This window comes from Microcaecilia unicolor, chromosome 3, assembly GCF_901765095.1.
Source record: "Microcaecilia unicolor chromosome 3, aMicUni1.1, whole genome shotgun sequence".
Lineage (NCBI taxonomy): Eukaryota > Metazoa > Chordata > Amphibia > Gymnophiona > Siphonopidae > Microcaecilia > Microcaecilia unicolor.
In genome coordinates, this window is record NC_044033.1 from 356,207,234 (window position 1) to 356,234,725 (window position 27,492).

The 27,492-nt window shown below is 43.8% G+C and overlaps 1 protein-coding gene across 1 annotated transcript in view; it reads right to left on the minus strand.

The window, feature by feature from the left end:
* Positions 1 to 21,893, minus strand: part of LOC115466932 (p53 apoptosis effector related to PMP-22-like) — a 32,645-nt gene extending 10,752 nt beyond the window's left edge. The window contains exon 1 of the mRNA XM_030198523.1: positions 21,586 to 21,893. Coding sequence (XP_030054383.1) covers positions 21,586 to 21,796 — 211 coding nt within the window. The 5' untranslated portion in view covers positions 21,797 to 21,893. The remainder of the gene's footprint in view (positions 1 to 21,585) is intronic.
* Positions 21,894 to 27,492: the final 5,599 nt, after the last annotated feature.

Below are 27,492 nucleotides of genomic sequence, written 5' to 3' on the forward strand. Positions count from 1 at the left end.
CCTTTCCTGAGGAATTTGACAAGATATCACACTAATATTGTTTCATGGTTGTTTCAAAAGCACTATGGGCTCCGGTTTGATATTTTATTTACAATTGTTTTTATGATTTATTAGGCTTTTGTGCAAGTGATAATTAAAATAGCCACCTAAAACTTAAATTATGTTGTAATTGTGAATATTGTTGTATTTCTGCTACAATGTATGTTTAGTGTAATTGTCAATTGATTATCTTTATTGTAAACCGCTAGAACACTTTTTTTGTGTGTGTAGTAGAGGTATATTAAGTAAAGCAAATCAAATATGCAAAGCAACTACCTATTTTAAAATCAGTAGTCTCCTACTGTAATCCAGGTTTCCACTGCCTTCTGGAGACACTCAAAACAGCTAAACCTAGAACCCTGGCTAGAAAGCCCTGGAGAAGAACTTGCAATAAAGATACAGCATCAGCGTGGATAGAGAGGAAGGTATCTGTACAGTCCTCCAGCTATTATTACTCTGAATGGAACAGATATGGCTGCATCTTGGAGAAACAGCATTTTTCTGTACTGTAGTTGTTAACTAGACATTAAATTATGTTATTGTGAATGAGTTGTAGAACTCTTAGATATACTGGACACAGTTAAGTAATAATGTATAAAATGCATGTGTAGACATCTCTTTATACTGTACAAACATCTAAAAAAAAAAAAAAAAAGTCTACATCAAGCCTCAACAAAAAGAAGCCAGACTGATAAAGAACTGAAATATTCATATGCACACCAGTAGCCCCTGCCTGTCACCCATTCATACAGCAGCCCCAGCCTCTGGCCATTGCCCACCAGCCTACCCACTCACCCATTCATGCAACCCAGCAGCCTACAGCAACAGCCTCAGCATCACCGAACTGGTGACGATGAATCAGTGCTGCTCCCGAGGCTTTTGGCTGGGAGCTTCTTGGGGTTTTTTTCCTCCTTATTTTGAAAATACCCACTTACTGCTCAGGTTCTGTAGAGAATCTTTTTGTTTTTTGGTTTAGTCCTTTGAGATTCTCTCCCTCATATAGTTATAGTTAATATCCATGTTACTGAAGACAGACTGTGCCCATCCTGATCTTCTATCTACTTCATCTGTGAACCTGCATGACTACCTTTCTCTGGAAACCTGAAACAAGCTGTCCATACAATACATTAAAAAAACAAAATAAAACACATACACAAGGCCGGTCTAGATGGTTTCCAATGACCTGGAAAAGTTGCCAAAACGCACACCTCTCACTAATATTTTTGTATGCCTCAGCAAATCAAATAACTAACAAACAGGAAAATATTATGTGGCCAGGAAATACAGAGCACACCTAGCCACATAGAAATAAAAATATGCTAGTATGAACAAACAGACAAAACTTGTCACCATTTCAGTTCTATTTTAAAATCACCCTTCGTCCAAGTGTACTGCCACACTCTCATTGTCATATACATTAGTGAAGATTGCTTTTATTTATTTTTTTGCAGTGATTAGATGGTAACACCCTTAATTGGGAAGCAAAGCTAGTGCTGGGCAGACTTCTATGGTCTGTGCCCTGAAAATGGCAAGGACAAATCAAGTATACATATCATACCTTATACTACGAGTTTATCTTGTTGGTTAGACTGGATAGACTGTACAAGTCTATCTCTCATCGTCTTGTATATTACTATAGGGCTTATTTTCAAAGCACTTACTATGGAACTTTGTAAGTCTAAGTGCTTTGAAAATAAGCCTCTATATGTTTTACAACTACAATATTGTGGCAAAGTGTACGTTGCTTTCTGTGCACTACTGTCCTTTTTTCTGTAAGGAGGTGTTTTCAATATTTTACCCGTCGCCTAATAATCTGCTGTCCTCTATCAATGTGGCAGCTCAAAAATGGGTTTTCCTTCTTTGCAAACATGTCCCTGCTATTGCCAGGTTAATTTTGATAGGCTTTCTTGGGTGGATTCCTTCTGCAGGATGAGTTGCTGACAGAACTGGCAAAACCGGTATGCGGCGCTTTGAGTGGCTTTGCAGAAGCTTGGGGTGGAGTGGGAGTGGAGGGGAGTGGTGGCAATAAGACAATGTGTGTTATTTTATGAAAAACTAAATCTTTTTAAAACTGTGTTACACATTCAACGACACAAAGAACGCATTCAAAAAGTAAAGAAAATGAATGTAGCTAATAATTCACAAAAGCTAAAAGCTGATAAAAGCTCCACTCCGATAAGCCTGTCTGGTCAAGAACCAAAAACTCCGACAAGCAGGATGTGTTTTTGTTCCCTCCCTATGGGTTACCCTCCCCTGTTCACTAAGGATTGAATAATCTTGCCAACATTTCAAAAGTAGCATCACCCTAGCTTTTCTGCAATTTTAAACTGACTGATGAAAATCGTTTAACTTGATGCAGCAAATCTTTTGTTCTTTCCCTACCCCTACATTCCTTTCCCAAATCTGATACTGTACAATACTTTCCTCTTGTATTCTCCTTTGCTTTTCCATATCCTTTTCTCTTTGTATTGCCTTGATAATTGTATCCCCCATTTTAATTTTTTTTTTAGATATTTTACTATGATTTTGCAGTATATCAAGAATAAATTGAACCTGAACTGGGTGGCGACAGTGAAAAGGCGAAAGCGGGAGGGCTAGTCACTGGACAGAAAGATGCTGGAGGGAGAAGATTAGGGGCAGAACACATTGAGGCATGAGGTGCAAGAAACTGGGAAGAGGGTGGAAGAAGAAAAAACAACCCCCCCTTCCCCCCCCCCCCCCCCACAAAAGCAGAATAAATAAAGAGGAAAATAAAATTTCCCCTGGGGGAAAAAAAAAAAAAAAAGAAACTGTTTATCCCCTTGAAAAAATCAATGCAATTCTGAAGCAAGAAAGCAACAAATGTTAATGGTTTCTCACTTATGCAAGCCAAGATTCTAAGGGGATAATTCTATAAGTGGGAACCTCCTTTTACATGTCCCGATGCCACACAGTGAGAGTCTATACTATAACCATATCCGGGCATCCCACTTCTGTTATAGACAACATAACCTGTTGGTCATCGGCATGCTTAAAAACCTGGCACCTGCTATTACACCACTGACAGACCTGCTGTAACTGTGGACACCTAGGGACAGATTCTAGAAATGTCACGGTTCCAAAAAATGTTTAGTGCTGTTCTATAAGACAAGCCTAAAGTTAGGCATGGTTTAGAGAAATAGCGCTTAAGTCCCAGGGGATCACACAAATGTAAGTGCATCCATTTCTACCATGAAAATGTAGCGCAAATACTCACACTGTCCCCTTATTTTATAATTGCTCGAGTAACCAAAAACCACGCCCACGATCCACCCATGACCCGCCTATTTCCACACCCCCTTTTTGGGACATGCGCACGCGCCTAAGTTTACCCACATACATCTTGATTCCAATTGGCTAAAATTATTCAATTAAGATGTGCAGGCAATTTGGGCACATGCCCAAATTTGCACACGCATCTCGAAGTGTCCTTTATAGAATTAGGCAGCTAACGTGGCAAGAACGCATGTAACTTAACTGTGTTTTGTAAGTTACAGCCCAGCACATCTCCCTCCCATGCTCCACCCTTGTGAATATTCCTCTAGCACTTATGCACTATTCCTCTCATTCTATATCTTGGCATCTACGTACCAAGTGCGTGCGTCATTTAAAGACTAGTAGCTCGTCTGCGACAGCAATAATTGGAATTTATTCACCTGAGTGAAAGGCACTATTCTACAAAATACTGACCAAAGTCACTTAGCGCATATCTGCGAGGAGGACACACTTGTCGGCGGAACATGAGCAGGCCATAGGCGGCTCCAAGTGATGCGTGCAACTTATACAATACTTATCAGCTCAGCACACTACACAATGTGCTTAGGTGCACTAGCTTAGACCAGCCATTAAACTGCATGCATATATCTTGGCGTGACATCACAACTTTGCACTAGCATTTTCTACCTTGTTTATGTGCCATTATAGAACTGTCACCAAGCGTGCTGCATTGTGACCACTGTTCACTTCCCTCTAAGCTAAGCAGCAGTCCTTCAACTGCATTGCTGCCAGTGGGTGGTGTTGCTTCAATATTGTGTTTTCAATTATTAGGGACGTAGGCAAGTTCCCTGGAGTCACGCAGAGTTTTTCTGTCCTTCACTATTGAAAATATGGTAGTGAATCAGCACCACCACTCCACTGACAGAACTGTAGATGGAGGACTCATGCTGAGCTTAGAGGAAACAGTGATTGTGGCACCTTCATCTTGGTGCCAAGTTATAGAATTGTCCCCTCGGCCAGTGTTTCCCAAGTCCAGTCCTGGAGTACCCCTTGACAGTCAGGTTTTCAGGATATCCACAATGAATGTGCATGAAAGAGATTTGCATATAAAAACGGTGGCAGGGTATACAGATCAAGTTCATGCATATTCATTGTGGATATCCTGAAAACCTAACTAGCAAGCGGTACTCCAGAACAGGACTTGGGAAACACTGCCCTATGCCACTCATAAGCACTCTTACAGAATACTGCTTACTTGTGACCTGGCTTGGCCACTGTTGGAAACCGGATACTTTGCTAGAAGGATCATTGGTCTGATCCAGTATGGCTATCCTTATGTTCTTACACGTGATGCATGCACACTTATCCATAAAATGCTGGTACCTGTATATTTACACACACGGGGGTACGTGATGAAGCTACTAAATAATACATTTAAACACAAAGAGACAATATTTCTTCACTCAGAAAATGTGGTAAAAGCAGTTAGCTTAGCAGGGTTTAAGAAAAGATTTAGATAATTCCCTAAAAGAAAAGTCCATAAACCATTAAGACAGACTTGGGAAAATCCACTGCTTATTTCTAGGATAAGCAGCATAAACTGTGTTTTACTCTTTTGGGATCTTGCCAAGTACTTGTGACCTGGATTGGCCACTGTTGGAAACAGGATACTGGGCTTGATGGACCTGTAGTCTGTCCCAGGATGGCAATGCTTATGCTCTTAAGTGGTGTGTAAATGCAGGCATCCAGTTACAGAAGCACCCTTAAAACGCCTAATTGATCAGATTAATTGTACAATGTCATCCAGCCCTCTTATGCTTCAAGTAACCTATATCTTATTACTAACAATATCCACTAGCCAGGATAACCTGGCTACTAGCTTTATGGGATAAGGTGTTTACAATAAAAAGTGTATTTAGGGATCCTTTTACTAAGGCGTGCTAAATAAGATGCCCATAGGAATAGGGTGTCTTATAATTTAGCACATGTTAATCTGTTAACATGCCTTAGTAAAAGGACTCCTTTCTAGATTGTAAGTTCTTTGAGCAGGGACTGTCTTTTGTGTATGGTGTACAGCGCTGCAGAAACAAGTAGTAGTAGTAGTAATGCTTCCTTTATAAAGAAAAACTAAAGGGAAAACTCTACAGAATATTAGATTAAAAAGAAAAACTGAATAGACTTAGTCAGAAATAAGTATCTAAATTGACTGCCAGAACCACCTCAGAGCAGTGATTTTATTCACCAGACTTGCATATCTGGCGTGCTGCAGCTTGCTTTAGGGATTGCACAGCTATAGCTCTTTGTCAGAGAGGGATCCACCTTCACGCTTTCCATTCATACAAGGTAAGGGAGGGGCAAAGATGGCTCTGACTGGGCCATAGATAATTGGCCTCTGAAATTATAAGCAGAAAAAGTTGGACATCATTCAATATTTTAATTCAAAGGGAGCACCAAAACAACTAACAAGTGTCCTGTACAAAGGCAGCCCCCTCAAGTGCAGCTGGGCATCTTAGCAAAGGTTCATGTAAAAGCCAAACCAACGCACAGAGTCATGTCTCAATAAATTGGTGCAAATCAGAGAAAGGTAACAAAAGGTTCCGAAAAAGGTGACAAAATGATAACGAGAATAAAACATCTCCCTTAAGAAGGGAGGTTAAATAGATTAGGGCTTTTTAATTTGGGAGTAAAGGGGATGTAATGGAAATGTATAAAATTATGAGTGAATGGCATGAACGATTAAATAGGGAACAGTTGTTTAACCTGTCAAACACAAACAAGAGGACATTTTATGAAATTAATGAATCAGCAAATTGAACACAAAAATCATAGAAAAAATTTTTTCAACAAAGTAAATACACTGTAGAATCTGTCACAGGAGGATGTGGTCACAGCAACCAACATAGCAGGATTCAAAAGAGGTCTGAACAAGTTCCTGGAGGAAAAGTCAATAAAAAAAAATTGTTAGCCATGTAAACTTAGAAGAGCCATTTGCTCACTCCTGGAAAAAGAACCATGGGAAATAGACCTACTTTTTGGTATCTGTTGAGTATTTGCAACTGACTGTCTACTGCAATAAACAGGATGTTCTTAACATCCCACATCTCAGTTACTGAGTGCCAACAGCAGGCACAGATCTAATTTCAACTCTGCAAGCTGCCACCATCACTCCTTCCACTAAAAGCAATGCTTCTGTTTATTGTTTCCATTTGCTAGATTTGGTTATGATAAGCAGTATACATTATTTACATAAAACAAACTTACAAAATAAATGCCATAAAAAATAGGACAGTATTTGTTCATAAAAAACAAGCAGAACGTCTCACATTAAGAGGCCGCTCTGTTCCCAGTCACTCCGTCACCTCGTGCCAACCAAGCTATTAGCTAACTCAAAAACGTGAGTTTTAAACTGAGACTACTATAATCACTCCATGGTATGACCTCACCATGAGCAATGTGTTCAGTTCTACTCGCCAAATCGCAAGAAAAAGGTTAGAAAAGGTTCAAAGAACAGCAACCAAAATGATAGAAGGAAAGAAACTGCTCCTGTATGAGGAAAGGCTAAAGAGATTAGGGCTATTCAGCTTGGAAAAGAGAGACGGCTGAGGGGAGATATGATTGAGGTCTACAAAATCCTGAGCGGTGTAGAATGAGTAGAAGTGAATTGAATTTTTACTCTTTGAAAAAGTACAAAGACTAGGGGACACTCAATGAAATCACAAGGAAATACTTTTAAAACAAATAGGAGGAAATATTTTTTCACCCAACAAATAGTTAAGCTCTGGAACTCTTTGCCAGAGGATGTAGTAATAATGGTTAGCGTATCTGAGTTTGAAAAAGGTTTGGACTAGTTCCTGGAGGAAAAGTCCATAGTCTGCTATTGAGAGACATGGAGAAGCCACTTCTTGCCCTGGGATTGGTAGCATGAAATTCTGCTACTATCTGGGTTTCTGCCAGGTACTTGTGACCTGGATGGGCCACTGTTGGAAGCAGGATACTGAGCTAGATGAACCACTGATCTGATCCAGTATGGCTATTCTTATGTTCTTCTGGATTTTAAAATTAGGAAATGATATATCTGGTCAGAACTAAGGGAGAAGCACATTCCAGAGCACTGGAGCTAAAAAGTAAAAGGCCAAGCTCCCATCAGCAGGGCAGCAAGATGCTAGTGATGGCCACCAGTCAAAATATACTGCTTTGCTTTCCAACAGTACCCAGCCAAAAAGGGACCTCACAATGCGAGAATATGAGGATTGTTCTTGAACAGGTCAGAGCACAGTCCCTGAGCCTCTCTTGATCCGCACTTATGAGGAGTCAGTGCCAGGGCGCTGCCGTAACTGCTTCAGTACCTTACACCACCAGCTTTAATTTGCTTACACAGATTATTAGGCTTGGCCTCTTGGCAAAACAGTATTTTCCATGGCTAGTAAAATTACTCTGTAAATGAATAACGCTACTGTAATATATACTGCAGACTGCAAAACATCTGATGGCATACTGGTTGTCATATACATTTTCTGCCCATGGCCTTTAAACAGAGATTAAAGTGAAAAGGAAAAAAAAAAGGGTTTTTAAAAAAAACCTGAAGTCCTGTAATCAATCAGTTGTCCTGTCCTTAGCAGGCATATCCAGACAAGTTGCAAGAACCCATAAACAGCCCTGCCTCAAACCTTCAGCTCCGCCATTGTAACAGGAGTGTTTCAACTTACCTCGCGATATGCAGCCGCCTCGATTTTGTTCGAGTTGGGGATTCCTGAGGAAGGAGTAGAACAAAATGGAGCAATGTATAGTCCTCACCCTTAGAAGAGATATCTGGTGCAGACTTGATTTTGTCGCACAGATAACTGGTTCTTGCATATTGATTGTAGGAGACTCCAGAGCGTTCAGCATATTGACTGTGATAGTGAAGCCTTTGAAAATTTGAACCGTCAGTTGGGGACATATTTCAGAGTCATTAGAAACTACACTTCTTATTCAACTGTTGAAGAGACTTCACAGAGCTGTGAAGTCTAATACGACGTAATTATGTTGCCACTTTCTCAGAAGTTACAAATAATGCTCTCCCGCGGGAGGTGGTGGAGAGGAAAACGGTAACAAAATTCAAACATGCTTGGGATAAACAAAGGAATTCTGTTCCGAGGGAATGGATCCTCAGAAGCTTAGCTGAGATTAGGTGGCAGAGCCGGTGGTGGGGGGCGGGGCTGGTGGTTGGGAGGCGAGGATATTGCTGGGCAGACTTATACGGTCTGTGCCCTGAAAATGACAGATACAAATCAAGGTAAGGTGTACACAAAAAGCAGCACATGAGTTTATCTTGTTGGGCAGACTGGATGGACCGTGCAGGTCTTTTTCTGCCGTCATCTACTATGTTACTATGTAAGACTCATAGCTGCTACGTCCCTGCTCACTGGTGCTGCTGGTTGCGACAGCGGGCACCGGGCAGGAACAGCAGAGGTCCAACGCCGGCTCAGCTTAACACCCTAACCCATTTATTGTGGTAAGGGCGCCCTTGTGCCTGAGCATCGGGGGAATAGGAAATGGATCTATTTGCATGGTTTTGCATACATTAGCATGCTACTAGTGCTGCTCCACGGTGAGCTAATTCCCCATGGCAGGGGGCCTCTGAACACTGTGCGCAGGCAAACACGGGCGCTAGGCCCACATTCGCTTCTCAGCATCAGGACCTAAATGAGAGCTGAACTGACTCATATACAACACTCTATTGATTCAGGCCTGGATGCCAGTTAGGAGTACTGACAGCAGCCACTTCTTACTCTGTTGTATCATCATATATTAGTATGCATATAAAGTTCTGAATGGCTTTTTGTTTCTCCTGTTGTCGCACGTCAACATTAATTCCAGTTAATCATTTATTTACTTACTCCACCAAACAGGGCATGTATGACCTGGAATTAGGAGGGCAGTCCAACTGCTCTCCCCAGTTGTACTCGCTAGATTAGCCTGCTCCAGAGGGAGCTAGCAAACGGTGCACCACAACTATCAGCCTTGTAGTACTGCGACCATATCCTAGGTCATTGGCCATGGATGAAACACTTCAGCAGTCATTGCATTGCTGAATTCTGGCAGCCATGACAGTCTTGGAGAAAATGGAGATTCTTTACTAAAAATTGGCCAAAGCGATATGGCAAACTCTCAGACAGCAGCAGATACGCATCATTTTTATGCAGGGCTGAGAAAATGGTACCGTAACCTACACAGAGTTGAGCAGGGTCTCCAAGAGAATGAGACAAGGGAAAGTCATATCCTTGTACCTCCTCTGGTGCACAACCAGAGGTCTTAGAACTGTAATTTCCAGGTCATACCAAGCCAACATGCTTTCAAACCTGCAAAGAGTAGCATAAGAGTTAGAACTCAAAGCACTAAACTTTGGAGGCCCCAGTTCTGGCAATCATCATATGATCTTGAACACTGTACATCAATCGCTTGGGTGTAAACTCAGACTGTAAGCTCTTCAAAGCAGGGGACACTAACCAGGCAACATATCCTGAACAGTAACATTTACATTTAGAAAAGAAAACAATATCAATGACAATGCAATGAATTAGTCTTCATCAACATACTGTCAATTAGACCCACAAAAAGGCAATTCAAAATGGAAAGATTCTCATTTGAAATGCCTGAATACAGAATTTCAAGACCTAGGAGTCTCAAGATTACCCTGCTACAATCAAAGATCAGAGACAGGTCAACACAGCAGAGACTCCCAGTGGATACCATCATGCTGTTGATGCTGCTATGGACTTTTATTAGACTAGATAGGAGAAAAGCACATTTGTACCGCCCAGAGTGGCCTTCATGTTTCACAAAAGTGTTTCTGAATTAGTGAAATTCTAAGAACCTTTCACTATGTGGTAGAGAAGAGAAGAAAAGAACAGAACAGGAGAAAGCTATCCCTTGCAAGATGTGGGACAACCAAGAAACCCCGATTTTGTTCTCTACTACAGTCCGATCGGAGATCCATGATCCTATGCTATATTATATATATATATATATATATATTTTTTTTTTTTTAGGAGTTTGTCAAATTTAGTTTATGCATGTATGGCCTTGCACGTACTGTGCAATTCTACATAAGATCTGCAGCCTGACAAATAGGAACAGCACCAGAAGAACCAAGTGATGACACAAAGACTAAGCAACAACTAGCAGGGGCAGGGGCAGGGTCAGGCTCTGCTAGCTGAACAGGAGGTGGAGTGAAAGACAGTGAGCTCAGCGGCACGGCCAACCAGAAAGTCACAGTGCAAGGGAAAGAAAGAGTGAACCACACACACACATGCTACCCACTCAACATCATCTGCACAGGGTTAAGAGCGGCCAGGCCGTGATCACTCAAAGAGACTAGCGGCTTCTCAAGAACCCACTCGCAGACAGCGGCGAAGTTCAACTGGAACCCATTCACACACACGGCTGGAAGCTGTACTCTCCAGGTCAGTGCAGGCAGGATGAAGGCGTCTCAGGACCCTACCAGAGCAAAGTAGCAACTAGAGGCGACTAACGACACAAGAGCACCGAAGTCAGAGCCCAGTGAGGTTAAATGCCCTTCCACAACACCTCTGGGTTTGGCATCTGACGTCACTACGACTGGCATGCTGGAGGCTTCTGAGCGGTCCCGGAGCGCCCCGGGAACAGCGGAGAATGGTTCCACCTGGGGTCCACCAACAGAAGGGCATAGCTCCAGGATCACAGTAAGAACATGACACCATGCCTACTTTCCTTTACAGGACAGGCTCTTACCAAGCACCCTGTTCTAGAGTTGCCCTTTTGCCTGGCTAAACATATTCCATACCTTACAATGTCAGATGCGATATTGCTCTGATGGTAGGGTATTTCTATAATACATTTCTTCTATATACAGCACTGTACATCCTCCCAGACAGTAAATGATTGCAGAAAGTCCATCTTCCAAAGAAAGTATTTATTTTCTTGTTTAATCTAGGGACTCGTTTCAATTAGCTTGGGAATCAGGAAAGGTGTTTGTTTTTAACTCGCACAATAAAGCTGGATTTCTGATTTTTTTTCAGACTGCTTGCATTCCTTTGCATCACCACAAAACAAGTCACCCTAACACTGGTAATTTCAAGGCGGCCAAAATAGTAAAAACTGATATGCATTTCTCAAATTCCAAACTCTACCACACTAAGCCCATACAAACAGTACAGAGCCAGCCAGACTTAAGGATCAAAAACCTGAAGCCCCACAGATTAAAACTGTAAAATGCCCGACATCGGCAACTTTTCAAGCTAAATCTAGACAGAAGTATGGTACCTTTAAACCCCCCCCCCCCCGCCCACCACCACCACCACCCCAAAACAGAAAGATCCTTTTAAAATACCTTTGACAATGTCCCATGAAAAAGATGACCAAGGCTTATTCTCAAAGCACTTAAATTATAAAGTTAAGTTCTACAGGTTACTGTGTAAGTTTAAGTGCTTTGAAAATAAGCCCCTTAAAATACCATTCCTCCCCCCCCCCCCCCCCCCCCTTTTTTAGGCACTTACCTGGGTCTGGCATTTAGTGCAGGTGACCTGAATACAATAATACTCTACTGCCTACATAGCTCTAAAAAGGGTTGTAAATTTAAGGGTGTGTCTTTTACTAAAGGTTAGCTCCAGTTATCTGCAGCAGGTCCCATTTTATTCCTATGAGCCCTGCTGCAGATAACTCGAGCTAATCTTTAGTAAAAGACCCCCTTAGTTAATACTGAAAGCCAGCCACCTACACAAGAAGTTTCATACTTCCTTCTGGTCAGATTTTAAAAGGTATTGGGCTAGACCAGCAATGTGAGGGAGCCTGCCAGACATCTGAGACACCAAAAAAGCATTTGAAAAACAACTGACCCAGAATTACTGAAGTCCAAAAATGTCACCCAAGTAAACACTAAAGGCGCAAGGAGCCATCTCTTCTACTGTTAAATGCACAAATTTCCCCCACTGAAATCTTAGCACAGGACAGAGAGTCTGTAACACACTGACAAGAGTTCAATGGAGGAATGAGAATTCTCACTTTATCCACATCTCACCCAAAAGAGGAGCTTTAAGCATAGCTTCAAAAACTACTTGCATAACACTGGTCCTCTCCCAACATCAGCAGCAAAATAAGATGATGACACTATTATTACCTGCACCAAAACAGAGACAGAAAGAAGAATAATATGGTGCTAGATTCACAAATCAAGTAAAATAAGGCAGGAGTTAGAACAAGCCTGCAAGGCAATCTGGATCATACTTCTGAAACTGGGCATCTTCTGCCCCAGTCTTCAATTCCTTGTAACTTCTCAAAGTTCAATACTCTGACAGGACTTTGATTCTTTTCACTCATTTTTCTGAGCTGCTGTTTCACATTGGGTGAATCTTAACCCTCCCTTTTTGCTCCCCCAAAGTGAGCCAAACAAGTTTCTATCAGCCAATACACTGTACTTGGAGCCTTTGAGAAGGTCCGTTTTCTCTGTAGCAGGAGGGCACTCACCCATCTGGGCTCAGACATTACATTTACATTCAGCCTCAAAGAACATACATTGCCATTGCAGCCTAAAGGGATGAGTGCCAAATCATTGATAAGCTTGGTAGAGTTGGAACCTGGTCTGGAATAGGGATCAGACCATGGGTCAGGCAGAAGCTGAAAGACATTGGGACCAAGCTGAGTTGGCCAGCTCTGGTGAGGTGTCAAATTTAGCTCCTTGTGGTTCTCTGGAAAAGCCAGAAGCAGTAACTCTGGGCTTGGTGCAGACAGTGATAACTACTCTGGAGTCCTCTATAACAAGCTGTGTGTGAGTTAATGGGTTTTTCTACTTCAACATTTAAGATGGTCCAGGATATTTAGAGTGTCCAGTTTGTCTCAGACGATTTAAATTTGGACGATGTTAATTCTGCTGTTATGAAAGGTTAGTATCTCTGTGCAGCTGGGAATGGTACATTTACATTTTTTTTTTTTTTTAAGTATTCATGAAAAACTGTTTTGAGACCAAAGATTTGAGTTCTCCCAGATGTCTATTACTAAGAGACATCAAGCTCTTTTGATGCAACAGGATGCTCTTACCCTAGGGACAAAATATCTTCTCTAACATCCAAGTAAACCTTAGATTAAATATATGGCTTTAAGAGTGTTTTTCATGATCCCAAACTGTTGAAAAATTTTGTGACACCTCATAATTCTCAAAATGCTATTAGTGGGAATGGAGCAGGGTAGATGTATACCTAACCCACCAAGGGGCCCTTTTACTAAGCCGCGTAAGCGTCTACACACACCCAACGTGCACCAAAATGGAGTCCCACACGGCTACCACGTGGCTCTTACGGTTATTTCATTTTTGGCACGCGTCCAATACGCGTCACCAAAAAATAATTTTAATTTTCTGCTGCGCGTATCGGACATGCACCAAGTGGCATTTGGTTCGCACAGGTCATTACCACCCAGTTACCACGTGAGAGTTTATCACTAGGTCAACTGATGGCGGTAAGGTCTCAGACCCAAAATAGACACGTAGCAATTTTGATTTTGCCGCACATCCATTTTCGGCAAAACTTTTAAAAAGGCCTTTTTTTTTTTACAGATGTGCTGAAAAGTGATTCTGTGCGCGCCCAAAACCCGCGCCTACACTACTGCATGCCATTTTTCGGCACACCTTAGTAAAAGGACCCCCAATTCTCTTTCCATATGTATACAACTATTCCATATCACTTATTTCAAGTTCTATCTTGATATTCTTTTGTTAAAATTTGCATTTTAAAAAAATTCCATAAACAGACACTTGCGAAAAAGAAGTCTACATCCTGGGTTGACTTTTTAAAATTTACCCGAAAACAGTAAATGGCCACAATCCTCGTATGTAAATTTTCACACTTTCCGGAAGTTAAATGGCTTAAACATGGATATTATATCTTTTCCCTTCAGGGGTACAATGGCCTAAGGCTTTTCTCCCATCAAGCTGATGAGCAGCAATTTTGCAAATGATTGGCGGAGGGAGGGGGGGGAGCAGGAAGAGGGCTGCACTTTTTCTACCCTTTTCTGATCAATAACTCTTATCAGTTAGATCCATGATTTCTGCAGAGCCAGCAAATCTCTACAGTTGTTTCCAAATAGTCTATACGTCGAAGTATGAACAGAAAACAGTATTTGTTGATGAATTCTTTGAATTTGGCTAATTCTGAACACAGACTAGAACAGTTTCTAAACTTGATACACAGTAGGAGCCTAGCCAACCTCTTCCAAGCATTCGGCAACCCACAAAATGGTATTCTGTGGTAGAGAATTGAGTATGTCAGATTTAGATAACTTCACTGGCATGAAAATTTTACATGTGCTGCCAAAAGTATCATGATTATGATTATGTCTGGCTGCCCATATAGATTAATGTATCAGCCATTGTATTACCTATGTGGCTTGATAATCCACACTTGTCAATATACATAATTTTACTATATGGTTCATATTTTAAGTCATGTTTTCAGATTCGTTGTTAATAATTTCATATTTACTTGTGATGTAATTTTACTTATTGATTTTCATATAAACATTTATTGGTATTATTTTTAAATTGTTTTTAATTATTTCCTAATATCTTGTTCTATTTGTTTTATTGTTTTGTTTAGGTTATAAGGACCCCTGAGGCAGGCCTTTTGGCCGAAACACAGCCATGTCGGGTCATTTTTTATGTGAATAAACATTTTTCTTGGTATCCTCACTTATTCTCCTCACTTTTTTGTTTCATATCTCACGTTCCGTGAGGGATTTCACCTCCTTTTTGTTTTTTCCTTTCAAATGTATCACTTTGCCAAGTGATGCATTTATGAGATTAGTTAAAAGAGGGGGGGAAAAGAGATAATTTGCAAGGTAACACAAAAATAGATCTTTCTGCACTTTGTAATTCTATCACAAAAACAACTTCCAAGTTAAGAGAACAAGAATTGCCATATTAGGTCCACAACACCAAGTACCTCGTTTCCAACTTTGGCCAATCCAGGTCTCAAATACCTGGCAAGTTCTGTAAAAGCAGTAAGATGCCAAATAATAGAGTCCAGGGATAAGCTGGTTTTGGTTTATAGATTTTAATTCCAGCCACAGGTTCCAGAGTTTAACAATGCATTAAGTGAAAAAATATTTTCTCCAATTTGTTTTAGTGTATCACTCAAAAGGCGTATTTTCAAAGTACTTAGACTTACAAAGTTCCATAGTAACCTAAAGAGCTTTGTAAGTCCAAGTGCTTTGAAAATGAGCCTCCATATAACTTCATGGGGTGTCCAGCAGTCAACTGTACTTTTTGAAAGAGTAAATGATTCATATTTACCCAATTCATTTCACTCTATAGCTCCTCTCAGCTGCCTCCAAGAATCCAATCTCTTTAGCCTTTCCTCCCATGAAAGTCATTCCATCTCCTTTATCATTTTGGTTGCTCTTCTCTGTACCTTTCCTAATTCTGCTGGGTTTTTTTTTTTTTGGGGGGGGGAGATGCGGTCCTGGTCTGTATTACCCTGGTCGTCACATTTCTTGCCTGGTGGCAGGATACAATAGATTTTGCTGTTACAGCTGCTGCTTCTCCTCTTTCTCTAGGGATTATATAGAAGCATATTTTCAAAGCACTAGACTTAAGAAGTTACAGAACTTTGTAAGTCTAAGTGCTTTGAAAATGAGCCTCAGATTTTTTCCCAAGGCTGCAGAATCAGAAGCAATTTTAGGTGGAGCTGGAGAAGGAGTGGGTGTTGGTAAAAATGTGCCGACTCCATTCTAGCTTCAAAATTTAACAACAACGAAAAAAAACTTACAACATTAAACATTGGTAAATGTATCATTTTATACTTATAAGAATCTTTGTCCTGGATTTAAAATACTGGTAAATCTAAGTTGTATTTACCAGTACTTTAGATCCAGGACAAAAAATTTGAAGCTGGAGCTGAAGTCAGACAGTACAAAATAAAGTCGAAGGTTTGGTGTATCGACTCCACAGCCCTGGTTTTTCCTGCTCATATGAACAGTCATACTGGATCAGACCAATGGTCCATCTAGCCCAGTATCCTATTTCCAACAGTTGCCAATCCAAGTCTCAAGTACCTGGCAGAAAACCAACTAGTGGCACCATTCCAAGATACCAAACCCAGGGCAAGAAGACTATGGACTTTTCCTCCAGGAACTTATCAAAACCTTTTTTTAAACCCAGATACGCTAACCGCTGTTACTACATCCTCCAGCAAAGAGTCCATTTGTGTGAAGCTTTTAATTGTCTCTTAGTTTTAGGTAAGATACTGTATATCTACGATGTCTTTAAACTCTGCACAGTGTAAAAGGAAATGGAGTACCTGCATCTTTCTGTTTCTCTACTATGTGATTATTATTCTGCATTTATTGAGGTTGCCAAAGTGTATTCTGCCAGCATGTAGTTTCTGCAAAAGATCTGCAGAAGTCCTGCTTGTTCGATTTTTGGATCAGTGCCTCCCAGCAGGAGGTATGTTGGTGCTCTAAGGCAGCGATTCCCAAGTCCAGTCCTGGAGTACCCCTTGCCAATCAGGTTTTCAGTATATCCACAATAAATATGCATGAACTTGATTTGCATACACTGCCTCCATTATATACAAATCTCTTTCATGCATATTCATTGTGGCTATCTGAAAACCTGACTGGCAAGGGGTACTCCAGGACTGGACTTGGGAAACACTAAGGCACACTGTAGAGTTTGGATTGCCTGTTTTTTTTCATAGGCAGGGTAGTTGCTGTTTGGATTCTGGGTGTTAATGTTGGTTTGTTAGAGCAAGTTTGTTATATATGCATTGAGTGAGTTTTCCCAGGGTTTTGTGTCACTCCATAGAGTGCCGGGTAATGGAGGGAGTTTGGGTCACTGTTACTCAGATGACATCAAAATGCTGTATATTCTCTTTTTTATTGTGAGTAATGTTGGGGGAGTGTCCTAATTCTGCTCTGCATCCATTATTGGCAATGTTCCTGTATATGTGGAGTATCTATTTGCAGAAGGCTGTGTCTCATTCTGTGCAGTTTGGGGCTAATGTCAGACCCAGACTTCACTCCCACATAACAGGATGGGTTCTATGATGCTATCAAATAATTTCAGCTGTAGTTAGGCTTAGGGGTTATATTTATCCAAGAGCTTCTCTGTTGTAGTTAAAGGCTCTTAGAGCTTTTTCCTGTTGTGTCTTTACAACCCGTTTAAAACTCCCAGCTGCACTTAATTTTTGACCAAGATATCTATATGCAGCAAAGGTCATTTAAAAAATTTTAAGGCACTCCTAAAGGTGTGGCTTCTCCAAAAGACATACTCCAGTGAGTGAGACAGCCCTCTTGGGTGCAGGTACCTAGCAAACTGCAGGTATAAAATATCAGCTCTGAAGGTGGATGCTATTTTAATTTATGTAGTTCTCCTGTGTGCAGGTTTTCTTTGTCCATGCTTTTTGTTTTGTTTGTAAATTGCTGTGATCTGTCCAGCTTCGGCGGTATATCACATCTTGAATAAATAAATAAATAAAAATATATTGTAAAGTGTTCTACTGAGGGGGGGGGGCGTCCTGGCCCTCCCCCTCCAACACACACACTCTTTTGGCTCAGGCCCCCTCGACAACTGGAGTATTTATCGAATAGCTGGTGGGGATGTCCAATCCTCACCAGTGGACGAGATCTGCTGCCCGAACTGCCCCTGCAGGAAGTCAGCAGCCTCCTTTCCAGCTGCCAATGTCTGCACTCTTCACACATGCTCAGTTCATGCGTGAGAAGTGCCAATGTCAGTGGCTAGAGAGGAGGCCGCTGACTTCTTCTTGCTGAGGAAGTGCTGGGGCCATTCAGGCAGCAGATCTTGTCCGCTGGTGGGGATTGGGCATCCCTGCCAGCAAAGGTAAGATTAATGTGGTGGGGTGGTGGGGGGGCATGCTTCCCCCCCAGTCCACCCCTTGGCCCCCACCCCATAATCCAGTGCTGGCTACGCCAGTGCTCTACAGCTTGTTTGTTTATGAAGAATTTCAAATTGTGTTGCAGGTTTTTTGGGTGTTTTCTGGAAAGTCATAGGGGTCAGTATTTGGAAGGCTTTAACTGGGCAAGAAAGGCTCCTACCTAGTTAAACCCCACTGAGCTGGCTAGATGCCAATATTCAGCAGTGTTTAACCAGATATCAGCTCTAACTGGCCATGGGAAATCAGTTAGGTTAGGGGCGGTCCGGGGCCAGAGAATGGGTGGAGCCGCTGGTTAGCACGATATTCAGTCCCTTAACCAGCTAAGTGGATACAAACAGGCTGTCCTAACTTTATCCAAAGTTAACCAGTACTGACTGGTCTGAATATCATCCTGTGCCCAATAAATTCCAGACTGCCTCACTAACCTGGATATCTAATATCAATGGCCAGACATGCCCCAGTATTGAATATCCAGGCTTACAAACCACTTACCACTCTGGCCTGAATATCTGGTCCATAATCTGTCTTAAGTGGATTAAATTTACTTGTAGGGTCCAGGAGACAGAATGACCAGATAATCTGCATACAGCAGCATTTTATTTCTGAGTCATTTTAGTCCTAGGGCTACAGATCCCTCCAGTACTGTCTGTGGGATGGAGCCTGAGCCCCACCCTCTCCAATATCTACATCCCCGTCTCACTCCAACATGCTCTGTGTCTGAATGTTTTCTATTTTCACCTTATAGCTGATGGATGAACACACTGATTGTATTATATCATAGGTTCCTCCTCCCCCGCCCCTGTTCCAGTTTGCAGGAGTTTGAGGTTGAAGCCAGGCAGGAGCGCAACAACCTGGAAATGCACCCTCTGCGGCATGACCGAGCAAGGGAGGCCTATGGATGGGGCGCAATTTCTCTCTTGAGTCCTGTGCAGCCACACCAGCTGCACATAGCTAGCTATGACCCTGAAGCCAGAGTGCCACAGAGACAAAATCTATTTTAAAGTCAAGAAAACATAAAATACACCATTATTCTCCCTGAGGGAGTGTTTTTTTTGTGTGTTTGTTAAATCAGTTTCTGTAAGGTAAAGATGTGTCAGGGTTCAGTGCTTTGGAAGGGATACAATCTGACTTACACACAACCAGCCACAAAAAAAAAAAAAAAGTGACTGATATTGAAGTAAATCTGGGTTTAGTGCGTCGGTTAAGTTCAATGTGAGAATGCTCTAAACCCAGATTTCACCACACCTTTGTAAAAGGGCCTCTCTGTCCGTACTTTCTGTTTTGCAAACTGCTGTATTTCAGCATTTCATTTCATCAGGGCCACTTTCTAGGTTTAAATGGCTGTAGCCATTTCCTGATTCCTGCATTGTTATAGGGGTATCTAGACTTGTTTGGTAGTCTTTGATAAATGAAATCTCCTGGAAAGAAATCTCTTGGTGCGTTTTTGCTCTCATACAGGTTTCAACTCTTACAGAGCTGCTGGAGTGTTCGATCTATATTTTACCATTCTGAATTGCTAAATTCAGTTTTGTGTTGGGGTTAAATCCCTTCCACATGTCCTAGAAGGAATTGTTATTTATGGTCTCTTCAGACAATTTTTTCCTTCAGATAGTCACATTTTTTCCTTCCTTGTGTAATCCCCTATTAGTTTGGGATTACTAAATTCTGTAAAGAGTCACTGGGAGGTTCCCCAAGTAGGAGAAAGCCCAGCCCAAGGTGAGTAGCTTTGAAATAAAATACAGTAAGAAAGTACACTGAACGAGTGACAGAGGAAGTAAGTGTTAGTTGCCTTTTTAAGGGGTGTTCTTTTAGGGGTCTTTCGTTTGATTTTCTGTTTGCTGCTGTGGATCTTTGGTTGCCTGCAAGCCCCTGTCAAGTGACCCAAAGACAGAGAAGGGGGACCCCATTTAAAGAAGTGAATCCATTGGCTAAGTACAATGAGAGCTGCTGCTAAGGTAAACAGCGACTATGAAGGAGAGTGGAAAGACCCAGCCCTGGAGCGTGGGATAGAAGCCAAGGAGGGCCCATCCCATGGCCAGAGTGAGCCAATGCAAAGGTCACCCCTGGGGGTCGTCAGATCAGGAGGATTTAAACCTGAAACAAAGGGAGGAGTGCAGCCTTTGGAACACTATCTTAGGGGATAGAAATGGACTGGGGTTGTATAAAGTGTAAACTAGGCCTATTTGCGAGTGCCTTGTAAGATATATCCTACAGGAGGAGAATACAGGAGTTCTGCTGGGAGACTTATTTAAACAACTGTACTATTTGATGAAGAGTTCATACAGTTGGATGCTCCTGTGGTTTGAAGTTGAAGAATAAACTCAGTTTTAACCTGCTACCTGTGGAGTGGTCATTTGAACTAACAGCCTATCTTAACTGCCAACCTTGTTTCCCATAGAGATATGGGCCTTAACTTTGAGTTTCCTGTGGAATTAAAGGGTCATCCCACCTGCTAACACTTCTTTCCCCAGGTGCAGTCACCACACACCATGTGCGTGAGTGAGGGTCCAATGGGGTCTGCCCTTCGAAGGGGTCTCCAGCCCGCTCAGACCCCGGAACCGGAAGTGCCAAGGCAAAGGGAAGTTACATGAGGGTTGTCATGCGTGTCATTTCTAAGATTTTGGTGTAGGTAAATCTTCCCTGAGGCCGGGGTTTGTGTTTTATACTGGGTAATCTTGGTTTACATTCCTTATCAAATCAGTTTGGTTTAGTATGTTGGCCTTGATGGGGTTTTTTTTTTTTTTTTTTTTGGGGGGGGGGGGGTTGTTTTTCTACTTCTGGTTTGGTAATTAATGTCTCATTTGGCACTAGTTTAGCACATACCAGGCCGGTACTGAACCTCACTGGTAAGTAGGGGTATGTGGACTATTTTCTCAGTCTCTTCAGGAAGAGCAGCCAGTGCTAGTCCTCTTGCAGAAAATGTTAACATTGGGATAACTTTTTACTAGGCATCCAAACTGTCAACGCCGCCGGTGCAAAAAAAAAAAAAAAAAACCTCTGGTGTAAATGGCACCCATGTTCCCTGCATTCCAGAATAAACCACATCCCTAAAACATGTCAAAACCTGGCCCACTTGGAAAAAAAAAAAGTAACAGCTGAGCTGTACTCAGCTTTCACAAAGACATACCAAATTCTCCAGCTTCCAGCAATTCCTGATACCTAACAACCCCAAAAACATGGGCCTAGGAAACTTGTTGTGCAGACAGCCGAGATCAGTAGGCATAAGATAACGCACTACCAGACTTTCTTCGCAGACTTTCATTTAACCCTAATGCAACCAACCATAAGTCAAGATCTTCGTTGCTTTTTTTTTTCTTTTGACTCTGGGCGCTCCTCCAGCGGCTTTGGAAAAAGTAGGCTGCAGTAACTAACAAGCTGAACTTTTTTTTTTTTTGGTGGGGGAACTTACCGTAGCCCATGATGGACTCCTCGCAGTTCCACTGGTCTCTATTAAGGTCAGTGCGTCTGCAGCGCCGCCAGAGCGACGCGTACTCGTAGTTCGGGTCCGTCTCCACCCAGCCATTGCCCGCCAGTGCGATAATGTCGAAGATGATAGCGAAGAGCAGCAGCAACGGCAGGATCCATTTGCAGCGCGGATAGGCGATGCCGCACTTGAACATCTTGGCCGGGAAAAGTAGCGAGTCGGAGAGAGAGAAAGGGAGGACGACTGCTGCTCGGCGGACTTTGAGCTCTGGTGCGGGCGTGGGCTGTGTTTATAATAACCAGGATGGCAGGCAGCGCGGTTCTGCCCCTGTGACTCACTGCTGGGCCGGCCCTGGAGACAAGAGCGAGAGGTGGAGCTACGCTCCAGGGGGGGAAGGGTTGAGCCCAGCACCTTCTCTTCTGTGCTCTGGGAATTTGACACACCCTCCCTCCACTGCTGCCCTTGCTATCTGATACCTCTTACCAGGACTGCAGACATAATTCACCTCAAGCTACCTCTGTTTCTACTCCTAGACAAAACACCACGGACTTCACTGGGTCTCTGCCACACCTCTGTTTAGTAACCTAATTCCTACCTGACAGGAGAGGACTGACAGTGATCTGGGTACCCCCCCCCCCCCCAGTGGCGTTCCTAGGGGGCTGGCACCCAGGGCGGATCGCCGATTCGCCCTGCCCCCCCGGGTGCAGCACCTCCCCCCCCCCCGGCAAAAGGACACCCCTGCGAAGGAACCCCCCCCCCCCTGTCCTCCGTTGTTCCATGCTTCTTCTCTGCCCCAGAACAGGACCCTGTTCCGGGGCAGAGAAGAAGCATGGAACAACGGAGGGCAGGTGCGTGCGGCACCCCCCCCCCCCCGGCGGCGTGCACCCGGGGTGGACCGCCCCCCTAGGAACGCCACTGCCCCCCTCCCCCAATCACTTTTATACATTGTTTTGTTTGCCCTGTTACAGTCATGCGGGGATAGGCACTGTTGTCATGCATTACTCAGATGAAAAGAAGTGAAGTTTGGTTAGCATTGACCGCCCCATGATCAGAAGCCCTGCTGTTCCAAACAGGGCTCTAAAAATAGCGCTGGAACAGCGTGGGGCTATAACACCCCTATGATCCAAGCTAATGGGCCGATGATCAGAAGCAAACGCAGGCGCTAGCGTGAAACAATGCGCTCATGGGCTCTGAATGAAACTAGCATGCAAATATATGCAAAACAGGGTTAAACCTATTCATCCTCAATAATCAGCGACCAGCGTGCCAAAGATTGGCTCGTTGGCCGCGGCAAACCCTATGCCAGCTCGGAGCTGGCGTTAGGCTTTGCAGACCATTGGGGAGGAATGGGGGGCCGCTGATGCCGGGGGGCCTGGAGTTAGCAATCTGCCGCTCTCTTCAGCACAAAAGGCGGGAGGAGGGAGACAGTTGAACCTGAAACTCTCAGGAAGAGCAGCCCCTACCCCCCTCCCCCCCGGGTTCTCACTTGTGGGCTCCAGAGTTCTCTTCTCTTCCACCCCCGCTTCCTTGCCAGGGGTAGGACAGGGCAGCAGCAGCACAAGAACTCCTATGGCTCTCCCTCATCTCTGCCTGGCCCAAGACCGCTGAAGCAGGATCCTTTCCTCCCACCACAGGGCCTCACCAGCTCCCTACAGTCTTTTAGGTTGGATTTTTGTCACACTTTTTTGTGGTCTGGTTAAAAGCATTCCCTCTGAACTGATATTTTGTTGTCTGAAGCTTGCTCAAAAGACCTCATGTTAACTTTTCCATGGTAAAGCTAGGGGCTGCTTCCATGCATTGAGACGGAAAACGGCTGCGCATCACCTTGCATGCACATTTGAATAGTAATTAGCTCATTATAATAGATTTGCATTCCATTTTCATTAACTGCTACGGTGATAAGAAAAAAAGCATGGGGAACCCCTTTGTGCATATCTCGTTTTACTTCTTGCTCGCTAAATTGGCTAGAACTGGTATAAAAACCACGTTGCTGGCTCGTTAGGTTTTGTGGATCTGGACCTATGTGGGTGTATGCACAGTGGTGTGCTCTTTGGTATCAAAAATGAGCAGGGTCACCGGGGGGGGGGGGGGGGGGGGGCAGGGGGGCAAAATTCCCCAGGCCTCCAAGGGAGGCCCGACGCCAGGGTCTCTCTCTCGCCTGCTCCTGACGGGACCCGGGTGATCTCGTCCTGACAGGAACAGGAGAGAGAAAACTCCGGTGCCAGGCCCCCCCCCCCCCCCCCCCGCATTGCCTGCCTAGCAGCTGCTGGGCCCTCAGGCCGCGCATTCTCAGTTTTGAGACTGAGCATATGTGACCTGAGGAAAGCACCCGCAGGGGCAGGCAATGCTGAGCAGAGGAAGGAGCCGCGCCGCTTGAAGCTGGCGGGGCCAGCCAAGGTACTTCAGGCGAGCAGGCACTGTCAGCTTGACACAGCCAAAAGAATGGACTACAAGAACAATAGTTCTGGAATGGCTGTTGAGCGAGAAAATGAGATCAAGCAGTGAAGGCCCTGTGCCAATAGGATGGAAATGGTCCAGGTCCCAGTCCTGCTGCCTCCCTCTCCTCTTCTCCCCCTGCCTTCCAGACTGACCTGTTTGAAAGAAAGGTACATATCATCTGGGACTCAGGAATGAGAGGGGCCAAGCTCTGGGACTGTGTAGGTGCAACACCTGGGTGGGGGTAGAGGGGTAGAGAAGGATGTGTATGCTTATATCTCCAGATCCTGCTATCTTTTTTTCACTTCCCTGTCCCCCAGCACACTCTGCCCCTCAGCAGACTCTCTCAGAGTCCCTGCCATACCAGATTGGTTTGGGGTTCAAATCATGGCAGCTCACAGGCATAGTTTCACTTTAATTTGGGGGTGGGGGGGGACAAAGAGTGGGGTAGTGAGGTGAGATTTTAGAGGGTGACATTTGCATGTTTATTGCACCTATACAGCTGTATGGTAGAAAAGCACTAGCATTATTTGAATGTTCTTCTATGCTGTACTGATATTTATCATATTTCTGTTATATGGTGTTCTGCAGTGCTGTTAAAAGGTGTATATTTTTGATACTGTTGCATAGTAGTCCTAGAATTAGGTTTCAGTTTGCTGATTCCAAGTTCACATCATTTATTGTATCTACTAGTAAAAAAGGCCCGTTTCTGCCTGAAATGAAACGGGGGCTAGCAAGGGTTCCCCCCTCCCTCCGTTGCTGTCTCCCTCTCTGTCCTCCGAGTCCCACGCCCTCCTTTCGTCCCCTCCGAGTTCGAGGCCGTCCTCCCTCTCCTCTCCCACTCCCCTGTAACTCACCACTTTGTCGAACGACGACCGCAATTGTGGCGGGGCCATTTGTGGAGGGGTGGTTGGAGGGTAGCTGGCACGTTTTTAGTCGGTGGTCACTGTGGGGGTTTGTCGGTTGAAGCCATCTATCTCTGTCCATGTCTCCGCCCTCGACGTCATAATGTTTGACATGAGGGCGGGGCTAGGAGACATGGGCAGAGAGAGATGGCTTCGGTTGGGCACGTCCTCGGCCGCTTTTGTTTGTTAGGCAGGCTGCAGCGATTCGTTGGAAGGGGAGGAGTAGGGAAACATTTTCGTTGTTTTGTAATTGTGCCGCCCTCAACGTCATCACGTGTGACACGAGGGCGGGGCATGGAGACATGGTGAGTGTTGTGGCTGCAGTGACGGTCAATGTCTTCAGAACGTTGAGGGTGAGTTTTATTATAGTAGATGTTTATATGTAGGCATTTTACTATTGTTATGATGGTAACAAAATTATAAGGTGTGTATGTTAAACTGTACCTGCTGTACAGCACCTTTGGTGAATCTTTTCATAAAGGCAGTTAATAAATCCCCAATCAATAAAAATTATGGCTATCCCTTTTTAAAAAAATAAGATAGGAAGCCAGTGTTTCAAACTGGAAAGATTTTTACTGAAATGATACAGCACCACTGGGACTTCCTTTAGTGGTGACTCCAGTCCACTCAGATTCACATGAATTAACAAGGGGAGAACATGCTTTTTCTCTCCCCTTTCCCTTGTCCGAATGTTGGTATGAGGACAAGGGAAAGGGGAGAGAAAAAGCGTGTTCTCCCCTTGTTAATTCACTCTCTCCCTCTGTCAGGCCACATGGGGCACAAATATACATGAACACAAAAATTGCTTCCAGCCTACCATCTCCTCTCCCATTGGCTGTGAAGTGGGCAGGCAGGACAGGGTGAGGTGGGGGCACCAGTGGGCAAGTCACACAGGGTATAATTTAGCTCCATACAGTGCTGTGTCCCCCTTTATTCCAGTATTTCTTCTTTCCCCATGCTGATTTTGGAAATACACAGGCTCTAGATGTAAAAATTCTGTATTTGGGAGGCAACATGGCTGACAGTGGCAGCGGGTAGTTATTTACTTTTCAGAGTAATGTGTTGAGATGGGCTACTGTAGTTTTTGTGTGTTCCATGACAGTCACAAGAATGCTTGGAGATTACATCAAACTTCCAGATTCGTTTTGTCAAAGGCAAATTGATAAAAATCCAGGGAAGGACCAGGGCCAGAGTATTAGGTGCCCTAGGTGAACCCTCAGCCTTATGCCCCCCCCCCCACATTAGTTTTCAAGCCCCTAACCTGTCCATATGCCCCCCCCCCCCCCCCCAAGATTTAATAATTAAACTCAACAATCACGATCATCCCACAGGAACCTATAAAACCACAAAATTGGACATCATAAAAAGGGCAATTTCTAAAAGTTATTCCATAGGTGTAGGGGGGAGCAAGGGGGAGCCTTTGCGCCCCCTACCCCTCGGAGAAGCTCTGACTTCCAGCTGGCTGTCCACAAAGGATACAACCAGCAATAGAAAAGCTGGTCTGATGCAGTGCACTAGGGCTAGCTGCTGCTATTTCGAGTGGTTCCCCCCGGCTCCAACACCTCCCTCTCTGCCACAAGTACAGTTCCTTAACCGTATCAGGCCATGACAGTGATAATAATAAAACAAATGGGAATGTGCATGGCCGCTGCGGAACATTTGCCAATCCTGAGCTGTTGAACCCTCTTATGAATCCTGCCTTCTCTGATGTACACTTCCTTTGTGAGCTGGGATGCAACAGAGGGTTTAATAGTTGAGGTCCAAAAGAAGGTTTCATGGTAGGCCATGTGTGTTTGTGCTGTTTTATTACAATCACTGTCTGGGCAGCTCAGCTTGGTAAGGTTAAGTAGCTCCCACAGGGAGAGAAGCTTGTGATAAACATCACTGGACACCTACTCCTTTGGGAATATTTAATGTGTTTAAACGGACACACCCCTGGCCTAGAGGATACAAGGGTTTTTTGTAATGTTTCATGCTCCTAAGAAAAAAGTGTGCTTTCTCCTCCTCTGAGAAGACATCTCATTCACCTTGACCGAAAAGTTCTTTCCATAAGAAATCAATTAAGCCAAGTAAGAACCCTTCCTCCTAAACTTACTGCCTTATACCTCTCCAACAACAGCAGATAATCTACCAAATCAAAGGTGTCAATAAGGCCTAAAGCAGGGGCGTAGCCAGACACCCAATTTTGGGTGGGCCTGGGCCCAAGATGGGTGGGCAGAAGAACCTCGCCCTGTCCCAAAGGTGATTTGGTCTCTCCTCTTGCCTGCATGCCATATGGTCTCTCAAACATCCCCCCTCTCCTGTATACCTTTTAAATAGCAGATTTTCACCAGCAGCGAGCAGCAACTAATACACACTGCTCATGTTGGCCCCACACCCTTCCCTCTGATGCAACTTCCTGTTTCCGCCTAGGCAGAAATACATCAGAGGGAAGGCTGTGGGGCCGGTGCAAGCAGTATGTATGTCACTGCTCACTGCAGGCAAAGATCTGCTACTTACAAGGTATGCAGGAGGGACACTTGTTGGGAATTTTCGGCTGGTGGGGCTTGGG